The 23129-nt window shown below is 38.7% G+C and overlaps 2 protein-coding genes across 2 annotated transcripts in view; both read right to left on the bottom strand.

The window, feature by feature from the left end:
- Positions 1-917: 917 nt before the first annotated feature.
- rab38b (RAB38b, member of RAS oncogene family) lies at positions 918-8883 on the bottom strand. The gene is made up of 3 exons (XM_065290715.2): positions 8608-8883; positions 5452-5732; positions 918-2847 (listed from the first exon to the last, which is right to left on the bottom strand). Exons 1-3 carry the CDS (start codon positions 8804-8806, stop codon positions 2695-2697), a joined length of 633 nt encoding a protein of 210 aa, XP_065146787.1. The 5' UTR covers positions 8807-8883; the 3' UTR covers positions 918-2694.
- A 1181-nt stretch (positions 8884-10064) lies between these two features.
- Positions 10065-23129, bottom strand: part of grm5a (glutamate receptor, metabotropic 5a) — a 28676-nt gene continuing 15611 nt past the window's right edge. The window contains exons 4-9 of the mRNA XM_065290714.1: positions 20967-21202; positions 19813-20059; positions 18153-18321; positions 17942-18068; positions 14609-15548; positions 10065-12425 (exon numbers count right to left, since the gene is read on the bottom strand). Of these exons, the coding sequence (XP_065146786.1) occupies positions 11561-12425; positions 14609-15548; positions 17942-18068; positions 18153-18321; positions 19813-20059; positions 20967-21202 (2584 nt within the window). The 3' untranslated portion in view covers positions 10065-11560. The remainder of the gene's footprint in view (positions 12426-14608; positions 15549-17941; positions 18069-18152; positions 18322-19812; positions 20060-20966; positions 21203-23129) is intronic.

Consider the following 23129-nt stretch of genomic DNA (forward strand, 5'->3'; position numbering starts at 1 on the left):
AGTTTTTTTTTTTACAAATGTTTACATATATTGTACATTATATTATACTAAAAAAAACATCTTGATTTTTAGATGTTCTCGCATATTGTGATGCTTGTTTTGTCCTTTTTTTTTTTCAAATAATTGTCATTTTGAGTCCACACTGATCTCTCCAAACATCATACATTGTCAGAAAAAATTATCCCAAGATGTCACTGGGGCAAGTACCATTTGAAAAGCTCCTAACCTAAACCATTTAGGTACAGGTTTGTATACATTTGGTACCAATATGTCCCTTTGAGGTAGTATAAACATTATGTGAAAAGGTTTACTTTTTGAAAGGGTGCCACCCCAGTGCCAGGGACCATCTTTTTGACCATTTCTGACAGTGTATGATAGGGTTTTAGTACTTTGTGTGTCATGTTACATGTGTGCCAGCGATAGTTTGGAAACACAATTAATTAAATTCAGTAAATGTATTCTCTGAAATCTGTGCATATGGCAGTGGTCCATATTTCCAGGAACCTGGTGCAAATACCATGCTTTAAAAAACCCAAAACAAAACTGTACACTCTGCAGAGGCTAGAATGCTAGAAAAAGCATGCAGTTGTCATGGTGATAACACTAGAGTTGAATATAAGTGAGAAATAAGGACTGTAAGGCTGTAATTTGTCTAACCTAGTTATACACAGCTCTAGTTATTCCAGCTGAGAGATCACATTTATGTTGTTATACGGCACTTCAGTGTAATTGGTGATAATAGCACTTATGTTAATAATGATAATTCTGTATGAATGAATAGTCAAAAAATAACCAGAGGTTTTGTTTCATTCAGTAAGATTATTGTGAGCTCTACAGCTGTACTTAATATAGATTTATACTGTGTTTCTTTTCTAAAACACATATGGAATATTTATTTCACTACAACAGTGAGTGTCTTTTGTATTACATTTTATTGAAAAACATATTTTCAATTGTCAATGCATATTTTTATACATTAAACTATACACAACATTCTTGAACAAAATGGCTCATGGAAAAATATTTGGTTATACAATACATTACATAATTATTAAACTCCTCCCACATTCGAAAATATTATCAGGGAATAAAAGCCTCTTGTTTGCCGCAGGTACAGCTGCATATGGCAGCAAATCAATAGATTTAAAGCGCTTGAATACAGAATACGGTGATGTAGGGAATCATGGCAGATTTATATAACGTCAATGAGTCACACACTGAATCAGTGCAAACTGTGATAAGATTTGAGATGCAGAGTGAAGGAAGAATGCTGAAAAGGGGAATGTAACAGTGGGATGGTGAGAGATAAGACAAACCAGGTGTTATTGTATAAAAGCTTTGTTTAGTTTTAAATAAATTTAGCTCAACCATAGAGCATGGTACTGTCATTGCCAAGGTCATGGGTTTAATTCTTAGAAAATACACATGCTAATGAACTAATGCATATCTTAAATCTAGTCTAAAGCGCTAGATTTCTTAAAAACATGTTATGTTTCATATGACACTGAGGTTATGTCAGAAAAAAAATACACAGACTGGTACAAAAAGTGCAAAAGCTGTCACTAGAATGGTACCTTTTAAAGGGCACCCATTATGCTCATTTTTACAAGAAGTAATCTCAGGGGTGCCCAAAATGTGTCTATGAAGTTTCATCTCAAAATACCCCACAGATAATTTTTATAGCATGTCTACAATGTCACTTTGGGTGGGAGCAATAATGCGCTGTTTTCGTGTCTGTACCTTTAAATGCACAAATTTGGCAACTCCCTTGCAAGCGTGCCGCACAAGCCCTAAAAAGTGAAGCCAAAACATCCAGTGCTATCGGGACGTTTTATTTAATGCTATAAAAACAGTGGTGTGATGTCATGATTGGAAGCTGTGATTGACAGCTATCCGAGCCAAGTGAAGTAGTCACTGAAGGACCAACAGATTTTTTTCGGGATCTCCAGAGGACTGAGATGATTGGAGCTTTAAATTTAAAATCTAAAATAGATCTGATTCCTGTGATCACAGTCACTATTGAGATATGGCAGACAGCGTACAACTTGCTGAGTGCAGACACTGTGGTAATGTATGACTGTCAGTCAGTGGCAATGGGTGGGGCTTTATCAGTGTGATGTCACATTAACAAGAGAATCAAAATGGCATGTCTAATGAGATTGCTTTGGTTTAATAGGGATTAATAAAAAATAAGGAGTGGGTGGATTTTTTTTATTGTAGGGTGGTTTTGTTCACACACTGCCAACACACATATATGTCCAAAAACCTTGTAAAAGGCTATTTTGCATAGGTGCCCTTCAAAAAAGGTCCTAATATGTAGCAATATGTACATTTGAGAAGCTGTGACCCCAGTGACAGCTTTTGTAGCATTTTTCTGAGAGTGTCCTAATAAAATACTACTGTTTTTTATTACAATAATCATAATTCACCCTTCTGCCCGTGCATCTGACAGAAATAATATCTCATCTCTCATCTAGTGCATTCAATCATACTAGACTTTTATTAGACATAAATAATAAAAAAGGCTAAAAAAAGTGCAACGTATTTAAATACATTTATATAAAGTCTGTAGTTTAATATTTTACAGACAAGCTGCTGTTTAATGAAAAATCTTAACTGATCATATAATGCTGGAATCAGAGGGAATCTGATGTGACTGTGTCCACACCTGCTGCTTCTATAGGCTGTAGTGATTCAAGATTTGAAACAGGCAGAGCAGGGCAGCTCTTTAGTGGAGCTCAGCTGAGGCGAGATTGTGTCCGGGACCACAGATTTGAGGATGTCATGCTCACTAGCCATTATGTGTTTCACTAGGAAGTTGGCTGCTTCGTTAATGTTGATGTTTTCCTACAGTTTGGGGAGAAAGAGGGAAAGGGAGAAATGTATGGAAAAGCATGAATCCAGGGTTTGATCATTGTTTTAAAAAAGACTGATCTCATCCCCCACTGAACCTGATCTGAGAATAGTAATGAATTATTTAAACGCATGAAAATGGTGCTAGAATGAGGTTAATTTAAGACTGCTGGACCCTTCATTAAGGATGAATGAGAAAGGTGCTAAAATAAATGAAATAAATAGGTCTCTTTGAAACAGTCTCCATAGGATTTAATGAGACGTCTCCATCTCCATTCAGTTTCCTTTGGCAACTGCTCTGCATGTGAGTGGCAGGTGTAGCTAAGATGCTGATATTAATATTCAATCACAAGGTTTAATCACGTGCCAAAGGTTTTTTCTAACAGCATAAATTCTGACAAAACAAAACAAAACAAAACATATTTGTTACACGTGTGAGTTATTCAAGCTGTAATTGTGTGTCATAGAGTTGCCATGTTTAAAATTATGTATGAAACTTATGGCTTTATTATTGTAGCATTTTGGTAGTAAAACATTTTCATTTTATGGAATTTAAATATAAAATATATTAGGGATGCACCGATAGGATTTTTTTTGGGCCAATACCGATACTGATTTAAACAGACAACTTCTGGCCGATACCGATGCCGATACCGATATTAAACACTTGTATACAATACTATACAGTTGGTCTATTAGCTAGTTTATTTCTGTATCAAATAATTTTTACCTGAACACGGATTGGATCTAGTTAACATTCAACTGACCAACATAATAAGAGAGGCACAAATTAAGCTAAAACAAATATAATAAGACAACATGACAACCTTCAAAGGTGGTTTTTATTATTCAGCATTTATTTTATTAACAACATTAACAAATTTTTTACATATAATGGATTTCTTTATGCAATTAATTAATAAACAATCGGTATCAGCCTTTCTCGTGCTATTGCGGATATGCCGATGGTTTCAAATTCATCAAAAATCGGCCGATAAATATCGGCGGCCAATACATCGGTGCATCACTAAAATATATACTTTGTTGCATTTTCAGTTTTAAATAAACTTAACTATTACATTCTTAACTATTAATAACAATTTTTTATTTAATATTCACAACTCCAGAAACTTAAGTGAAATACATTAAATTGTCTTCTTTAAAAAGAGACCAAAATTTTGCTTTTAGACCCTTACCTTTTTACCCCTCAACTTAAAAAGGGGTGACAGTTAAAGGGTTAAAAGATCCAATCAGAACTCAAATGAAGTTACATGATTCTTAACTAAAGAGGTACTGCTACTACATGTTTCATAACACATGCTATTGTAATACTACATGTCAATGTCATGGTACATAATTATAGTAAACATTCAATATCATAAATATAATCTACACTCACTTAAAGGATTATTAGGAACACCATACTAATACTAAGTTTGACCCCCTTTCGCCTTCAGAACTGCCTTAATTCTATGTGGCATTGATTCAACAAGGTGCTGAAAGCATTCTTTAGAAATGTTGGCCCATATTGATAGGATAGCATCTTGCAGTTGATGGAGATTTGTGGGATGCACATCCAAGGCACATAGCTCCCGTACCAGATCTGGTGACTGTGGGGGCCATTTTAGTACAGTGAACTCATTGTCATGTTCAAGAAACCAATTTGAAATGATTCGAGCTTTGTGACATGGTGCATTATCCTGCTAGAAGTAGCCATTAAAGGATGGGTACATGGTGGTCATAAAGGGATGTACATGGTCAGAAACAATGCTCAGGTAGGTTGTGGCATTTAAACAATGCCCAATTAGCACTAAGAGGTCTAAAGTGTGTCAAGAAAACATCCCCCACACCATTACACCACCACCACCAGCCTGCATAGTGGTAACAAGGCATGATGGATCCATGTTCTCATTCTGTTCACGCCAAATTCTGACTCTATAGAAATCGAGACACATCAGACCAGGCAACATATTTCCAGTCTTCAACTGTCCAATTTTGATGAGCTTGTGCAAATTGTAGTCTCTTTTTCCTATTTGTAGTGGAGATGAGTGGTACCCGGTGGGGTCTTCTGCTGTTGTAGCCCATCTGCCTCAAGGTTGTGCGTGTTGTGGCTTCACAAATGCTTTGCTGCATACCTTGGTTGTAACGAGTGTTTTTTTTTCAGTCAAAGTTGCTCTTCTATCAGCTTGAATCAGTCGGCCCATTCTCCTCTGACCTCTAGCATCAACAAGGCATTTTCACCCACAGGACTTACGCATACTGGATGTTTTACCCTTTTCACACCATTCTTTGTACACCCTAGAAATGGTTGTGCGTGAAAATCCCAGTAACTGAGCAGATTGTGAAATACTCAGACTGGCCTGTCTGACACCAACAACCATGCCACGCTCAAAATTGCTTGTTTGGAGTTCAAGGGGATTGTCTTGACCAGGACCACACCCCTAAATGCATTAAAGCAACTGCCACGTGATTGGTTGATTAGATAATAGCATTAATGAGAAATTGAACAGGTGTTCCTAATAATCCTTTAGGTGAGCGTTTAAGCATATGGTATTATTTTTGTAACATCTAAAATAATTTTTATATATTTTGCCCTACCTTAGCAGACGTCTCAAACCAGCCCACAAACCCATTCTCTTTGCAGTACTGGTCCATTTTCATGCTGTTGTTAGTCAGAAAGTCGTTGTTTTGGTCACACTTATTGGCCAGGAGCACGGTGGCAATACCCTGGCCATTTGAAAGTATTAATTTCGAGTCCAGATCCTCCTTCCATTTGGAGACGGCCTCAAACGTTGCGAGCTTGTTAACGTCGAAAACGACGATCGCCCCCATGGCCTCCCTGTAATACACCCGGGTCATGTTCCCGAAGCGCTCCTGACCTTTCCGGTGAAGAGAAAGAAACGGGTAAAATAAACACATGCAAGATACATAACAGACACATAAGGTGCAGGGCATATTGAAATATTTGATACAGACTGTTGTGATTTTTGTGACATTGTCGAGATGTCAAATGTGAGATTACTTTGTCTTCTTTAAAAAAAAGCATTTGAGAAGCAAAAGACTTTCCCCAAAGTCCACATTCTGTCTATATTTAATCTCATTACTGTCTGGGACAGAAATGGGATGCCATCTGTGTTTATCTTTCTAACTATGGGAACGCATGACTCTATACAATGAACTATTTAAATACACTGTGTAGGTACTGTGTATGCAGTATCCACAGCAATGTTTCCTGTGATTCTTATTGGTCATTACTGCAGTGAATGTTTGAGCTAATTCAACAATCTCTTTGTGTTTCTCTCCTATCTAAATTTAAATGCAGCCACTCTTCTGTGCTAACAATAATGCACAACTTTCTCTAGGACAGCTGTTTCTGTTGTCAGATTGTTGCTATTTGTTCAAAATAAGAATCAGGAGGTGTGTGCTGATTTCCATGCCTCCTTCACACTTGGTAGACCACAGAAGGGTATTGTTTTTTATTATTATTATTTTGAGAGTTATTTTACACAGGTGTAATATAACAACAGCACATAAATTGTGTAACTATTTAAAATTTGTAATAGCTTTATAGTAGTGATGCACCGATGTATCGGGCGCCGATATTTATCGGCCGATTTTTGATGAATTTGAAACCATCGGCATATTGGCAATAGCACGAGAAAGGCCGATACCGATTGTTTATTAATTAACTGCATAAGGAAATCCATTATATGTAAAAAAAAAAACGAGTTAATGTTGTTAATAAAATAAATGCTGAATAGCAAAAACCACCTTTGAAGGTTGTCGTGCTGTCTTATTATATTTGTTTTAGCTTAATTTGTGCCTCTCTTATTATGTTGGTCAGTTGAATGTTAATTAGATCCAATCCATGTTCAGTAAAAATAATTTGATGCAGAAATAAACTAGCTAATAGACCAACTGTATAGTATTGTATACAAGTGTTTAATATCGGTATCGGTCAGAAGTTGTCTGTTTAAATCGGTATCGGTATCGGCCCAAAAAAATCCTATCGGTGCATCCCTACTTTATAGCATTAAACCATATATTTAGTAGCAAGTACATAAAAAGTACAGTGTTCATAACTGTCTCTATACATTACTCTAATTTACAAGTGCGTCAACTGTGTGCTTACCATCATTTATCAAAATATTTTCTTAGTCATTTATCACAATACTTCCAAAATATATTTTTTCCTACTATGGAAGTCTATGGTCACTTACTGCTGTGTGTTTACCATCATTTCTCAAAATATCTTCTTTTGTGTTCATCAGAAAAAAGAAATTCATACAGGTTTAGAACAACATGAGGATGAGTAAATGATGACAGAATTTTCATTTTAAAGTGAACTATTCCTTTAAGTATTATTATGTTTTATATTATAACCACAAATTATATAAAATAAAAGCAACTTAAAGCTTCTGTATTGTTGCATGTATGCATGAGCCCGTACCTTCAGTAAATGTGCTAAGTTTTAAGTTTATGTAGGAGTTTTTCCTGCGGTTTACAGTACATGTTTGCCTGACATTTGAAATCGTAGTAGGGAATACCCATTACAGAAATGAGTTTGCAACTTTGCAAAATGTGCGTGCCTCGAAAGGAGAAATACACTTGATATGTGACGTGTTATTATTACACTAACAAGGGAAGATGAACTCAGCATGTTTCAGTTCATAAAATTTTATGTCAGATGGGAAGCACGAGGAGTTTATGACTGATTTACAACTACTGAGTCATGACTGGAGAAAATTTGAACGTACTGAAGGCAAAGTATTATAATGATGTAAAACAAATCCATGTGAGCTCAGAACATCAGCCAAGATTTTAAACTGTATGTGTGCCTTTTGTAAATGTGTATTGTCATAAATATATACTGGGTATTCATGTATTGCCACCACCACCACACTTGTTGTTTTAGAAGTTTCATATTTTTTTAATCTATTTTATAAAGAAACAAACAGAAAATACATTTTACATTCTTACTGCAGTAAAACTGTGTTAATGGCATTAGCCACCACTTCCATTTAATAAATAAATGTAGAAAAAACTATAATACACTATAATCTTTACTATAGTAAACTGTAGGATACAATAGTATCTTATAGTTATTTTATTAGCCTAACTATTACAGTGTACTTTACTGTAGCATCCAACACGTTACAAAAACGTCTAGGAATTTATGTATTTAACTACAGTTTGTGGTTTGTTTACAGAGATTTAATCTCAATTTCATCATTACCTCAATCTCTCTCACAAGACCTTTCCATGCGGAACACGAGAAACATTAGCTCTAAGTGCCGCGTGCTAGCCACGTGAAAAGGATTATAGTAAAGGAACTTCTGATGCATGGGAAAAATGCCTAGCTGTGCCCAACAAAATTCCCTATACAGTAAGATCAAGTCTTAATAGACTCATTTAATATTGAAACATAACTGCTTTTTAACTTTTCAGGTCAATATTTTATTTATACTAAAGTTAGGCTAGCAATTACCTTCGGTCATATTTATATTTCACTTCTCTCTTTCTTTAAGCCATTAAAGGCCAGGGCACTCGTTTTGGGGGGAGGCAAACGCTGTATCTATTGTGAAATAAATAAGCAAGGGTTACCGTGACTGCTTTTCTTTTTTTGCGTATATTTTATATTTAGCCATACGTTAGCAACATGTCAAATATATGCGTAGATCAGTTATTGCATGTCACGATGTTTTTAATAAATGCTGACACAGATGGCTGATACATTTTAGTGTTGTCTCTTACCTGCGATGTCCCACAGCTGTAAGCGGATCGTCTCTGAGTCCCAGTTTAAAACCTTAAGCGCAAAGTCCACACCGATGGTCGCTCTGTAGTTAGTGGAGTATGTCTGATGAACATAACGCTTTATGATGCTGGTTTTACCAACTCCTAGATCACCGATGACAAGGATTTTGTACAGATGTTCTTTATGACAGCTTTGCATCGTTGAACAGCTGTGTGACTGAAATGTTTCATGCTAGCAGCCAGCTGTCAATGAACTTAAAGAGGCGCCGCCCAGGGCGGGGAGAAACTTGTTAGTAACTATCAGACAAACTCTATATACTGTATGACTCAGCAGATTTTATTTATATGTCTGCTTGTCTGTCTGTATCCATCTATGTATGTATGTATCTGCTTGCCAGGCAGCCTGCCTGTCTGCCTGCCTGTCTGTCTGTCTGTCTGTCTGTCTATCTATCTATCTATCTATCTATCTATCTATCTGCCTGTCTATCTGTCTGTCTGTCTGTCTGTCTGTCTGTCTGTCTATTTATTTGCCTGCCAGCCTGCCTGTCTATCTGGATCCACCCATCTATCCATCCATCCTTGTCCGTCCGTCCGTCCTTCCATCCATCCATCCATCCATCCATCCATCTATCTATCTATGTTTTTCCTACTGTCTGTCCATCTATTTATCTGTCTGCTTATTTCTGTCTTTGTACATCCATCCATGTCTATCTATCTGTCTTCTTGTTTGTCTTTCCATCCATCCATCCATCCATCCATCTATCCATCTATCTATCTATCTATCTATCTATCTATCTATCTATCTATCTGCCTGCCAGCCTCCCTGTCTATCTGGATCCACCCATCTATCCATCCATGTCTACCTATCCATCCATCCTTGTCGGTCCGTCCATCCATCCATCTATCTATCTATCTATCTATCTATCTATCTATCTATGTTTTTCCTACTGTCTGTCCATCTATTTATCTGTCTGCTTATTTCTGTCTTTGTCCATCTATCCATGTCTATCTATCTGTCTGCTTGTTTGTCTGTCTATCCATCCATCCATCCATCCATCCATCCATCTATCTATCCATCTATCCATCCATCTATCTATCCATCTATCCATACATCTATCCATCCATCCATCCATCCATGTCTATCTATCTATCTATCTATCTATCTATCTATCTATCTATCTATCTATCTATCTATCTATCTATCTATCTATCTATCTGCCTGCCTGTCTATCTGGATCCATCCATCCATGTCTATCTATCTATCCATCCATGTCTATCTATCCATCCATCCATGTCCGTCCATCCATCCATCCATCCATCCATCCATCCATCCATCCATCCATCCATCCATCCATCCATCCATCCATCCATCCATCCAGAAAATTGGGTGAAAATGACACAGCCACAGAAACTTCAGCCTCAGACCACCAAATACCTCAATTGTGATTATCTCTATGTATTCACACTAAATATTTATTGAAATTGATTAAAAAAGAAAAAAAAAATGCAATTGATTTCCATTTTAATAACACAAACTGATATTTTACACGCTTAGAGGAAAAATAGAAAAAGAGACTCATTACACCATAAATTAAACCTCAAACTAACAGAAATATTGCAAGCAACATTCTTCCAATTTCACAAAGCTTAATCCACTATAACCATCATATTAAATCAGCACAAATGTTTAGTAGAAAAATACATCACACACTGCTGAAATCTACATTCTATGAATGTCATGTCTGAAAAGGCAAAGAGCAAAAAATGCAAAAGACTTAGAAAATGTACAAAAGTTCTCAAAAGAACATTAAGCACTTATTTTAGCTAATGGCACTGTTCCGCATGCAAACGTGAACCTACACCGATTCAATAAAAATATTGCACATTGATTAAAAGAATAAACATTTGTTGGAAATAACAACAAGCACCTAAACTTACATAAATACAAAATCGTATCTATGATAACAGGATAATTTTATGTGATTTGCCGGTTATATCAACTAATAGTCTAATGCCCTGTGTGTACAAACCATGAACCATGTCCACAGTGTGAAGAATTTGGCTTATCTGTAAAATTATTTGCAAATTAAATAATTATATTTTAACCTCATATGTCCTGCATTTCTATATTGCTTTAAAAAATAAATATTTCTCACATTAACTGTAATGTGTAGGAGGCATTTGTATACTGTTTTGTTTCTTTTTGTTTCAAAGAGACTTCACTTAATACTAAGTCATTAGTGTAATTCAGGGATAGTCAGTATAAACAACCATAGATTAAAACAGGACACTGTCTGCCTGCTAAATATTGTATACTGTAAAAGACAGATTCTTAAAAGTGGCAAAGGATTTCTTTGTAATTAAATAAACTTTCCATTATTCTCATTTCTATCTGAAATCTAGGAAAAATAAATATTTCCCACAAGATATGAAAATGGCACAACATGCAACCTCTGACCTGTAATGCAGATAAAGATCAATATTTAAAACCTATATATTTAAATTAAAGACTCTAGTCTCTGTTTGGTCCTACATTCAAACATTTGCACTTTCGTTATATGTGAACAGTTTTGCAAGATGTTCAGCTGAAGGCCGTCTCGCGGACAGGCAACAGGAAAGATTCAAATGTAAAATATCCTTTACATCACCTGTGTAGACTGACGTCATTGGAATGTTAATACTGGCTGTTGGCCAAACACAGGACATCTTTCAGTCCACATCAAGAGTGACCATAAACTTTCTGGAAAGTCCTGGAGGTGTGCTCTTATACACGAGAGTATATCCAGTATATATATCCAGCAGTTTTATGGAGGACTTCCAGGCATCATAAATGTCCCCGTTCAATTCCTCTACATTAATAGTGTACTCTTCTCGACATTTACAGTTTGGTAATGCAACCCAAGCAAATGCTTTAAATAGCTGCCTTTCGTTGGCTCTTCAATTCCTCTATCTCTCAGAGAGAAGAAGAGCTTTGGCTGTAGTGCCGAAGCATCAGCTGGTCATATATCGGAGAGCAGGGCTCGCACAACGGCATCTCTGAAGCTGGAGATGTAGGAGACTCACTGATCGAGTCTCTGAACGGGGAAGGAGGTGTCAAGGTGCCCACGTCCTCCAGATCAGAGGTCCTGACTGCACTTGAAGGGTCAAAGTTGCTGTCAAAAAGACTGGCGGGTGAAGCCCTGTTGCTGCTCCCACCAGCTATCATGCCACCGGCGATGCCCACAGCGGACCGATGGTTGGTGTTCGCCGCGGCCACCACGTCCGCGTAGGTGGTGACGGTGGTGGCGTGCGACCTGTCATGTGGGTGGACTCTGAAGGAGGGGGAGCAGGGTCTGGGGACCGGTGGGGCGGAGTTGATGGCCGGCCCAGGTGGGGAACCGGGCAGCATCATGCTGTTTAGCTCGCTAATGTTGGCTGTGAAACGATTGACGACGCAGCTGATCTGATCCATGATGGAGGTCTGGGGCGGGCCGCAGTGATGCAAGCGCTCCGTCAGGTAGGAAGGCACTGCCACTATCGGTGCACGTTCTTCACGGCGTTCTTCCTCAACGCACCTCTGTGTGGGCTGACACGCAGTCGGCAAGGGGGTAGGGGCGCATGGGCGGTAAGTTACAGGGTAGCGCTGGTTTTTCTGAGGTCCCTCGTATACCAGCTTCAACCCGGTGTCTGGGGGCCGGTCACAGCCCTTTGAGAAAGGTTTTATTATGGCTGTCTGGTTGACTTCTTCCTTCTTCTTAATGTGAATAGAGATCCGCTTCCACAAGTTTGGCCTGTAACCTCTCTCATTCTGTGCCCAGGTCACCGTTTTGCCATTTGAACTGTGGAAAGAACAAAAAACAAGATTTGAGTATGAAAATATCCTTGTCTCTGACATCACAGAGACTGATCCCACAGACCCTGCATCTCAGCCTTTACAACTGCTATTACCACACTCATCCGGTGCTTTATGTCAAACTGGAAATCTCTAACCTGTAATGCCCCCGAGACCCATCGACCCAAAATCATGAAACCTCAGAGTTGTTTCAGGAATGATTCACAGGCAGGGTAATTGGTTGGGACTCTTTTCCTCTTTCGAGAGTAACATTGGCTGTTTTTATGTGTGCTCTGAAATATGCTCAATTTGGGAGTTGATTCATTATTGTTCGAAACTAATTTTTTTTCTCAAAAGCAAACTTTTGGCAGACATTACTGGGACATAAACAGATTTAATGTTGGCTTTGTTTATTTAATCATTTTGTCAGGACTAGCTTCTGCTATTGAGAGCACACTGACTAAATAAGGAATGAGGACTCATATAAAAACATCAATTTCCTTTCATGCCTCAAAGAGCACATATTATGTTGATTTTTACAAGATGTAATATAAGTCTCAGGTGTGCCTAGAATGTGTAGAACGTCCAAAATGCCCTCAAAATATTTGGGTGGGAGCAAAAAATCACTATGTACATTTTAAATGCAAATAAGCTAAAGCCCTCACCCCCTTAAAGAAAAAAGCCAACTTTTTGGGATTTTTGCTTATTTACCGTATCACCCAGAGTAAGATAAGTGCATACATACCCTTTTCATATCCGTGCGTGCCGTAACTCTGTCTGACGCTCCCAGCGTTAGCCTAGCTTAGCACAAAGACTTGAAGTAAATGGCTCCAGCTAGCATACTGCTCCCATTAAGTAACAAAATAATGGCGAAATTTTCCTATTTATATGTTGTGATTTATATAGTCAAATAAAAAGGTGATATGAGCGACAGCCATCTTTTAACCGTATACATATTGGGAACTATATTCTCAGAAGGCGAAGCACTGCTACTCGAAGCACCGTGGTGAGGAGCAGAAAGTTTGCTCAGAGTTGCATTAATCACTCCGCCCAAGTAGCAGTGCTTCGACTTCTGAGAATAAAGTTCCCAGGATTTATAGTGTTAAAAGATGGCTGTGTCTCATATGACCTTGTTATTTGTACACAGTGTGACTATACAAATCACAACACATAAATAGGAAAATGTTGGCGTTATTTTGTCACTTATTGGGAGCAGTATGCTAGCTGGAGCCATTTACTTCCAGTCTTTGTGCTAAGCTAGGCTAGCGGTATGTGCGCCAGACAGAGTTATGGCACGCATAGAGATGATAAAGGTATGTGTGGACTTCTTTAACTCTGGGGGATATGGTGAATAAGCTAAAATCCCCAAAAGTCGGCGTGTTTCTTTAACAACAGGAAGTGAGCGCTTTTAGTTAAAAATAGATCTGATTTCTTTGAATACAGCCTGAGACAATAGTATCTTTAGCCGCATTAGAGCTACAATATGCTAAAACACATTTAGAAAAGCTTTTGGGTAAAATTAACCAGTCAGTCAGTGATTGTGGGCGGGGCTTTATCAATGTGATATCACATTAACAAGAGAATCAAAACAGTATGTGTAATGAGACTGCTTTGGTTGTATGGGATTAAAAATGAAGAAGGTGGATTTTTTGTAGAGTTGTGGTGTTCACACAATGCCAATGTACGTTTATGTCCGAACACCTTCTAAAAGTGGATTTTGCATAATATGTGCCCTTTAACTCTGTCCCCGCCATTGACGAGTTAACTCATCAATTAAGAGAAAATGCTTCCCTGCCAATGACGAGTTTTTCCGGCAATCCGCAATACCGCTATTATCCACTAGATACCCAACTTATGCAACCAGGAAGCAACCCCTCCCCTCAAACAGTTCAGACACAGCATGTGTTTTGATAATCGAAGAAACCAACCCATATTTTAAGAGGTGATAAAAAGAGAACTTAAGGTAGGACTTAACTTTTTTGTTTCAAAGCAGAGGGTCTGTTCTTTCATTTGATATATTGTATGCTTATATATTTAAAGGAGAACATTTCCTGGAAGGCATTAACTTTTGTGAAAATCATAAAAAACTTTTTTTTTAATGCTGGCGGGGAAAGAGTTAATATACTTAAAAATGATTCAAGTAGAGTAATAAGATTGTAGGTTAATACAAACACAGCTTCTCACACAAACCTGACAGTGTCTGTGCCAGACGTTCGCCGTCTAAACAAGTTAGCCATGCTGCTGGAACGACTAGCCGCCGAGGCTGCTTTCCCATCACCCACGTGCATCCTCACAACCGTCGACGTGGTGAACGCGCTGCGCACGTTTCTCTCAGGTTTGGCCAGCATTATGTAGACCTTAGGTACGAACATGCAGCAGAGCGCAGTGGTTGCGCTGAGGCTCACGGAGAAACACATGGTGATTATCTTGTAGTTTGAACCGAAATAAATAGGCACGAACGCGAGCCAGATAATGCAGGTGGTGTACATGGTGAAAGCGATGTATTTGGCCTCGTTGAAATTGGCGGGGACGTTTCGCGTCTTAAAGGCGTAGAAGGTGCAGCTGAGGATGAGCAGGCCGTTGTAACCCAACGGTGCCACCACCCCGAGCGTGGTGGTATTGCAGATGAGGTGCACCTCCTTTATGGACGGGTAGTCGTAGATCACTTGCGGAGGTTCCATAATGAAGAGTGCCACGATGATGCCCAGCTGGATGAGGATGAGGATGAAGACGATGATCAGCTGGGCGCAAGCGCTCATGAAACGGGGTTTCTTGGTGCAGATCTTTTTCTTACTCCCTGCGAGGATGCGAGCGATGCGGTTGGTTTTGGTGACGAGGGCCGAGTAGCTCATGGCGGGCGAGAGCCCGATCACCAGCCTCTGCAGGTAACAGTAGACCACGTGTGGCTTGGCGATCAGGCAGAACGTACACAGGTAACCTAGGCAGATACCAGCCAGGATGATAAAGCACAGCTCCCTGCTGGAAGACTTCACCACCGGCGTATCGTGGAACCTGACGAAAACTAAAGTGACGAAGATGGTGGCGAGAAGGCCGAGGCAGGCAAAGACCACAGCTGCTATAGGCTCCGGATCTCCCCATAGAAGATACTGAACTGGGATCGGTTCACATCCTGAGGAACATAAATATGAAGAGCTTAATGTCACGTTAAAGTCGAAATGAAATATCTATAAGCATGACAAACATTATTTTTTAGAATTAAAGGCGGGGTGCATGATCTCCGAAAGCCAATGTTGATATTTAAAATCACCTAAATAAACACGCCCCTACCCCAATAGAATCTGGACCTTTTTTTGATAGACCCGCCCCACACATACGCAACCCAGGCAACGATGTCAGTTAGTAGACACGCTAGGGTGGTCCTTCTTTTTCAACTTTTAAAGTTCATGCTCTCACCCCACCAATATGTTTGAATAAAAAAATTGGGCAATTTTTTTCAATATTATTTAATATTTAGAGGTTGCTCAAGACCTTTGAAGTTTAACACATTTGTGTATTGTGTGATACGTTGTGCTAGCATGTATAATTGTTTAGCAATATATACTTATGGCAGCAATGGACTTATTCGACAATGCTCCATGCAATTAAAAATCCTGTTTTAGTTGTGATATGTCTTTCAAAGCAAGAAAGCTTCAATGTGAATGAAGCACAATAGACAATAAACACTGAGACAATGGCTGAAGCAACACGAAGCAAGTCCGCTATATGGTTACTCGGATCAGAAGAGACTGAAATAACTGGAACAAAGTAACCCTCCAAGAAGCTAGTTTTATGTGTGTTGTGCGTTTTTAAATGGTATGGTTTTTGCAAAAATATGTGATTTTGGAAATATTCAAAGAAACAATTCAAAAATATTGCACAGTGTGTTTTTATTGATATCCTAACACATTTAGGGGGTGAAAGTTGAACATAAAAAAAAGAAATTGACCCATTATAAGGACCACCCTAAGACACGCCCCTTACTGCTGATTGGCTACAAGTGTGTTTTGGTAGTCGGCTCGATTCTCTTTGTCAAAGTGTTTTTCAAAAATCAAGCACCCTGCCTTAACCAAACCAGTACAGTATTATGCTGCGTTCACACCAACCGCGTTAGAGGCGTCAAGCGCAAGTTATTTCAATGTTAAAGGAACAGTATGTAAGAAATTTATATCAATTAATCATAAAATGGCCCTGATATGTCACTAGACATTAAGAAATCATTTTCATTTCAAATACTTATATCACTCACAACAGTGGTCTGGCCAGGATATTGTCATTTAAAAAGTGGAGTTGAAGCCCTCAACTGATGTTTATGTTTTCATTTTGTGTATTGGCCACCAGTTGTGTGATTGCAGTACCAGTTTTAGCCACAAGTTTTGTGATTGCAATACCAGTTTTGGCCACAATCCTACATACTGTTCATTTAAGTCAATGTAAAGACACGTTGACGCGCGTCTGGAGGTCTCGCTGCGCGAATGAGGCGTTTAGCGCGGCACGGATTGAGCGTTGCTGCGGGAAACGCGTGTGATGTGAACTTCAGGAGCTTGCTCTAGTAGTGAAGTGATAACAGAAAGCGAGCGGAGTCGCAGAAGCCTATGGAAGACCCTCCCGTGACACGAAATGTCTCGATGACCCTAATTTCACGCTCTGCTTTCACACGCGAATGAAGCGGGTAAACTCAAAATTTTCAATCGGCGGTAAACGCGAATTTGACTGGTGTGAACCCATGGTTACACATTAAACATTGTGCATCCACCTTATGCACATTCCACACAAAAACTGGAAAAAATACTTGAGAAAAGAGTGAAAGTAACAAACAAACCCATCAGCACCATACATTATGCATCAGATGCATCAACAAGCGCTGGTATATTTAGCTATCTGATTTGCATAAACAGACAGTAAATAAGGGCTGAATTCGAATCCCGCTATGGATTGCCTTAAATAAAAATGAGCTAATGAGCATATAGTGGTTTATATGCCTCTGGCTGTCTTCTTCAGCTCTAAGTTTTGCTTGGTTTAATAAAAAATAAGCTTGGCTGAACTGAACTCAGGTCTGCCCAAATGGAATAGAAATTATTATTTGCCAAACAAGGGAGACAGAGTCAATAAACTGTATTCAGATTTTGCATTGGTTCTTTAACAACCTAGAAAACTAATAAATGTCAGAAATTGACATTGAGGGTCTTGCATGAACACTAAAGAGACCCTAGCTCTTAATAGTCTACAACATGCTTTGGACTTAACAGCCATTCTGGAACATTCTTAAGAGGCTCCCTGCCAAGCCCAAATCTCTGTTTTTGGCATTAAGTTGCTATGGTCCAGATTCTCAAATAACGCTCTAAGAGATAAATGGGTCTCCCATGTTGTTCCGTGACCCAGATACAACACACTTATATCACACGCTGTCGTACAAGATGGGAAGCTCGTATGCTTGCTGTGAGAGAATCAAGTTTTGTGTGCTAAACCACAGAGACGTTTAGATGAAAGAAGAACATTGTGTTTTGAAGGAAAAGGCAGAATTACCCGTGAGGTCGTCGGTCGGCCAGGAGCCGAGCTCGCATGCACGGCAGGTGTATTCATCAAACACGAACTCGTTCTCTTTGCACGGAGTACAGGTCCAACAGCAGCTCACCTCACCCTTACGGATCACCTGAGGAGGTCAGAAAGATGAATCCATCCATTCAGTACATAAGATACATTTACATACTGACATTACACACACTGCCTTTCTCACCTTGATCTGTGCTTTCTCACAGGGATCGCTGCATACTGATCTCATGATCGCACTGCTGTTGGCCCAAATCTCTTCGTCGTCCATTTTCAGCCCACTGCTGTCCCAGCTGCCCACGTGTATGTAGCTGTAGTCTTCCTCACTCATCTGCTTAAAGTTCATTATCTCATATCTACTCAAAACAACAGACATAACGGCTAAATTATTAATCTTCTCACCTATCATCGTGGTTTACTCATACAGCCATTTAGTCTGTGAAGGAAGGTTGTATGTAGCCTGTCATGAATGTCAAAATATGTGTTAAACACGTCACATTATGAGAACCATGTGCATCATGTCAAAATAAGTGCCTGCTGCAGACGCTTCAAAAGGGGTTAATAAAAGAGACACTTAGATACTCACTTAATCTCATGTGTAATCAGTGTTTAGTGTTAAATTAGTGTCTTTTGTGCAAGTATTTTGTGAATGTGAGCGTCTCTTTTGTTATAAACTCTTTCGACGCGTGTGCAGCCAGCAGGCACGTATTTGACAAGAAGCATGATGCACATAGGTTCACATGACACACCAAACACATATTTTGACATGACGAGCCACACACATGACACTCTGAACACATATTTTGAATTTGCGCCCCTTGGAAGACAAGTCACTAGTTGCCACTGCTTATATTACATTAAAAAATAGCTTGGAAGCTGATTTTAAAGGGATAGTTCACCCGAAAAAAAAAATTACCCCATGATTTACTCAGCCTTAAGCCATGCTCAATGTATATGATTATCTTTTTTCAGATTAACACAATCTGAGTTATATTAGAAAATGTCCTGATTTTTCCAAGCTTTATAATGGTAGTAAATGGTGCTTCTGATTAGAAGCCCAGGCGTACACTGCAAAAATGACAAAAGAAATGATTAAATTAAAATATAAAATTAAGAAATTATTTCTTGAATTTACTTAATACAAGAAAAATTCAGCAAAAATGTCTTATTCCATTAACAGATTTTTTTCTTGTTTTAAGCACAAATTCACTTAAATTTTATATGTTTTGTCTAAAAACTAGACTTATTTTCTTAGGTCATTGCTCATCAAGAAATACATTTAAGAATTTTAAGATATTTCTACTGAAAACAAGGCAAAAATACTAGGTAAGAAATTAATTTTTTGTAGTGTAGCGACGTAGTGACGAACGTGGAAGCGGAGAGAGCAAAACAAAATGCCGGCCAGAAAATTGAAATTTAAAATAGTGATTTTAGATCTTCACTGTGCCACTATCTCGTATGCTACATCCTACGTCATACACTAGAAACGTCATACACGTGAACGCATTTCCCTCGTAAGTATTAAATATTTATATTTTTCATACAAAAAACACTTTGATTGCCATCACAAGGTCTTTATTAACCCCCTGGAGCTTTGTGGATTACTTCTGTGAAGGATGGATGGACTTTTTGGGGCTTGAAATCAGAAGCACCATTTACTTCCACTATAAAGCTTAGAAAAACCAGCACATTTCCTAATATAACTCTGATTGTGTTCGTCTGAAAAAAAAAACATAATCATATACACCAGGGATGGCTTGATGGTGAGTAAATCATGTGGTGATTTTCATTTTTGGCTGAACTCTTCCTTTAACTTCAGTTTAGAGCAGGAAATAAAAGAGTCCTACCTTCCAGGAGAGTCTCCGTTCTCATCAAACAGCACCACTTCTCCCGAAACTCCGGTGAAGTTTGTCCTCATGAGGAATTCTAACAGTTTACCTCCATCAATCGGCCGCATTGCTTCACAAAGACCCATGTACCCTGGACACAGCGATTTCTGCATGGCGTGAAGTCCGTAAGCCATGGAGTAAATGGCGTTGATCACAAAACCCATCTTTGTGTCCTGTGCGTATTGGTGTCGCAGCAACTCTTTCTCTGTGAAATAATGGAGTGACAACCAATGATACAACTTATGCACTTTGGTTGTTTTTAAATTGTGACAAAACAACAATTTATGAACGATGATCTGGGGTTTTCAGTGTTATGGAGATTTTTTTAGGGAATTAAAGGAAGTGCTTTTCAAATTCCCAGTGTCTTAAAGGAAAACAGCACCGTTTTTCAATATTTTACTATGTTCTTACCTCAGCTTAGATTAATTAATACCCATCTTTTTTCAGTGCATGCACTTTTAATCGGTGTACAGTGCTTCTAGAATGTGTTAGCATTTAGCCTAGCCCCATTCATTCCTTAGGATCCAAACAAAAGTTTTATTTTGTGTCACCATACTTACTCGTGTAACTACTCATGTAACAGTCTTTAAATAGGGAAAACATGGAAGTGTTTGGTGGCTTCTAAATTCATCCCTGTTTGGATCCTAAGGAATGAATGGGGCTAGGCTAAATGCTAACACATTCACAAGGCGCTATACAAAGATTAAGTGCACACATTGAAAAAAGATAGGTATGTATTAATTTCTCTAAATTGAGGTAAGAAAATAGTACAATATTGAAAAACTGTGCTGTTTTCCTTTAAAGGGATAGTTCACCCGAAAATGAAAATTCTGTTATCATTTACTCATTCTCATGTTGCTACAGACCCGCATAAAATTATTTGTTCTGATAAACAACAAGAAAGATATTCTGTGAAATGTTTGAAACCAAACCGTTCGTGGACCCCATTCACTTCCATAGTAGGAAAAAGAATACTATGGAAAAAAATGGGGTCCACAAACGGTTTGGTTATATCAAGGTTATATTTTTTTACAGAATGTTCTTTATATTATGAGTAATGTAAATCAAAAAATGACTTGTTGTGTGGTATAAAAGCGCATTACATTACTCACTGGTGCAGGTCTTGTTGTATTTTGTGCTCTCTTGTGGATGCCCCTTTAGTCGACACTGAAACCGATGTTGCCAGAATTCGGGGAACCACGGGTTTCGGGTGTTGGTATCGGGCTGCAGGTTCAAATAGTAGTCATCAAACCATGTGACATAAGCAGACTGTAGCTTGATGGTGATCCCTCCAGCTGCCTCTCTCTGAAATCCATCTGTGACATCATAGCGATCCGCCCAACCATCACTGCAATGTAAGCAGAGTAATTCTCTTTTTTAGAATAATAAACTCTACAGACATGGCCTAGAAATTGTGAGACACAGCCAGGGAAACTGACCCACATAAACCTAGCAGATTTGACCAGGTAACACTATAAATTGGGTCTTGGGGACACAGCCAGACAGTATTTCACACTGACAGTATTGTGACAGATCGTGGCATAATAAACTTCTCCATGAGATCTATGTGCAAACCCTTCAAAGGCTCCAGCAAACAAATCTTTGGATCAAGCTTTGTATCTTTTCTCTGTTTGCTTGTCTGTTTGTTTACTGTGGTTGATCCAAGCCACCATGTTCACCAGCTTGGTTTGTTACTGGTCTAAGATGGTCAAACAGCCTGGACCAGCAAGGATTTCATATCAGGCTGAACAACTTCCTTCTCTTTTAAACACACACAAATGCTTTTTCAGCGCTTTGTCTCGATGTACTGTATCGGTTGAACCGTTTCCTAAACTCTAGTTCTGAATGTTATGCAACTCAGCCGTGTGTAGGAGGTATCATTTTTGTTCTCATGGTAGGTAAGGAGAGGCTTTCATAACTTGTCCTTGGAGGCAAAAGCAATGGGAGGGAAAGCATAGAGGGGCATGTTAGTCGAAGCCTGAATCATCTCATGCAATACAGCCGAACAGCGCAGTAAACCCACACACTGACCCCAGCGGTCAGCCTCTCTCTGCCCACTGCTGCTGCTATAGCAAAACTTACAAAGACAACAAAAGTGCCAAAGCAAAAGACTCTGCAGTCTTTATAAAGATGCCTGATAGCATTTAACAGCACATAAAGGAATCATTTCCTACTGTACGACTGAGCCAACTGCGTATGCATTTATGATTATATAAAAATATTCACTGACTCATAGGACAGAAAAAGACTTTTTATTTGATTTATTCCTCCGGTGCAAAAATGATGGGTTAGGAAGTTTTATTTATTTGCATGAATCTTTTGAAATGTCAGGTTCAATAAATTCGGCACTAATTCAATGATTTGTTTGCACCATCACTCAAAAATAAATGAACATTGAAAAAAACAATGGCTGCTTGGTCAAAATGATGCTTTCTCTGATTCAATAAAAATCCCTTAAGCTTTTTTTGGGGCAAATATATAAATGTTGCAATTTGCAAAAAGTTTTTTTAAACTGTACTGTCTAGGGCAGGGTTTCCCAAACTGGGGTTCATGAAGCCCTAGTGGTTTAAGAAGGAATTGCAGGGGGTTTGCGTTAATTAATCAATGAAAGCATTAAATGTAAACTAGATAGTAAAGTTTGAAGACAAACTTTATGTTGGCTTGAGAAAGCGTAGCCTGAACGTTTAAAACGGTTTGACATAAGTTTAGTTTAGTAGGCTATCTGGCTGTTAGTATGTTTAAGTATGAAGGTAGCATGATTTACCATGAAGCTAGCATGATGTTAGCATGATTAGCATGATGCTAGCATGATTAGCATGAAGCTAGCATGATTCGCATGAAGCTAGCATGATTAGCATGAAGCTAGCATGATGTTAGCATGATTAGCATGAAGCTAGCATGATGCTAGCATGATTAGCATGAAGTTAGCATGATTAGCATGAAGCTAGCATGATGCTAGCATGATTAGCATGAAGCTAGCATGATGCTAGCATGATTTGCATGAAGCTAGCATGATGCTAGCATGATTTGCATGAAGCTAGCATGATGTTAACATGATTAGCATGAAGCTAACATGATGTTAGCATGATTAACATGAAGCTAGCATGATGCTAACATGATTAGCATGAAGCTAGCAAGATGCTAGCATGATTAGCATGAAGCTAGCATGATGCTAACATGATTAGCATGAAGCTAGCATGATGCTAGCATGATTAGCATGAAGCTAGCATGATGTTAGCATGATTAGCATGAAGCTAGCATGATGTTAGCATGAT

This window comes from Paramisgurnus dabryanus, chromosome 10 (assembly GCF_030506205.2).
Source record: "Paramisgurnus dabryanus chromosome 10, PD_genome_1.1, whole genome shotgun sequence".
Classification (NCBI taxonomy): domain Eukaryota; kingdom Metazoa; phylum Chordata; class Actinopteri; order Cypriniformes; family Cobitidae; genus Paramisgurnus; species Paramisgurnus dabryanus.

Bases quoted from the DNA above. Each gene is read 5' to 3' on its own strand.
- rab38b (XM_065290715.2), bottom strand. From the start codon at position 8,806: ATGCAAAGCTGTCATAAAGAACATCTGTACAAAATCCTTGTCATCGGT. The intron at 5,733-8,607 runs GTAAGAGACAAC...TTCACCGGAAAG, and splicing joins ACAGCTGTGGGACATCGCAG to GTCAGGAGCGCTTCGGGAAC. The intron at 2,848-5,451 runs GTAGGGCAAAAT...CCCAAACTGTAG, and splicing joins GGTTTGAGACGTCTGCTAAG to GAAAACATCAACATTAACGA.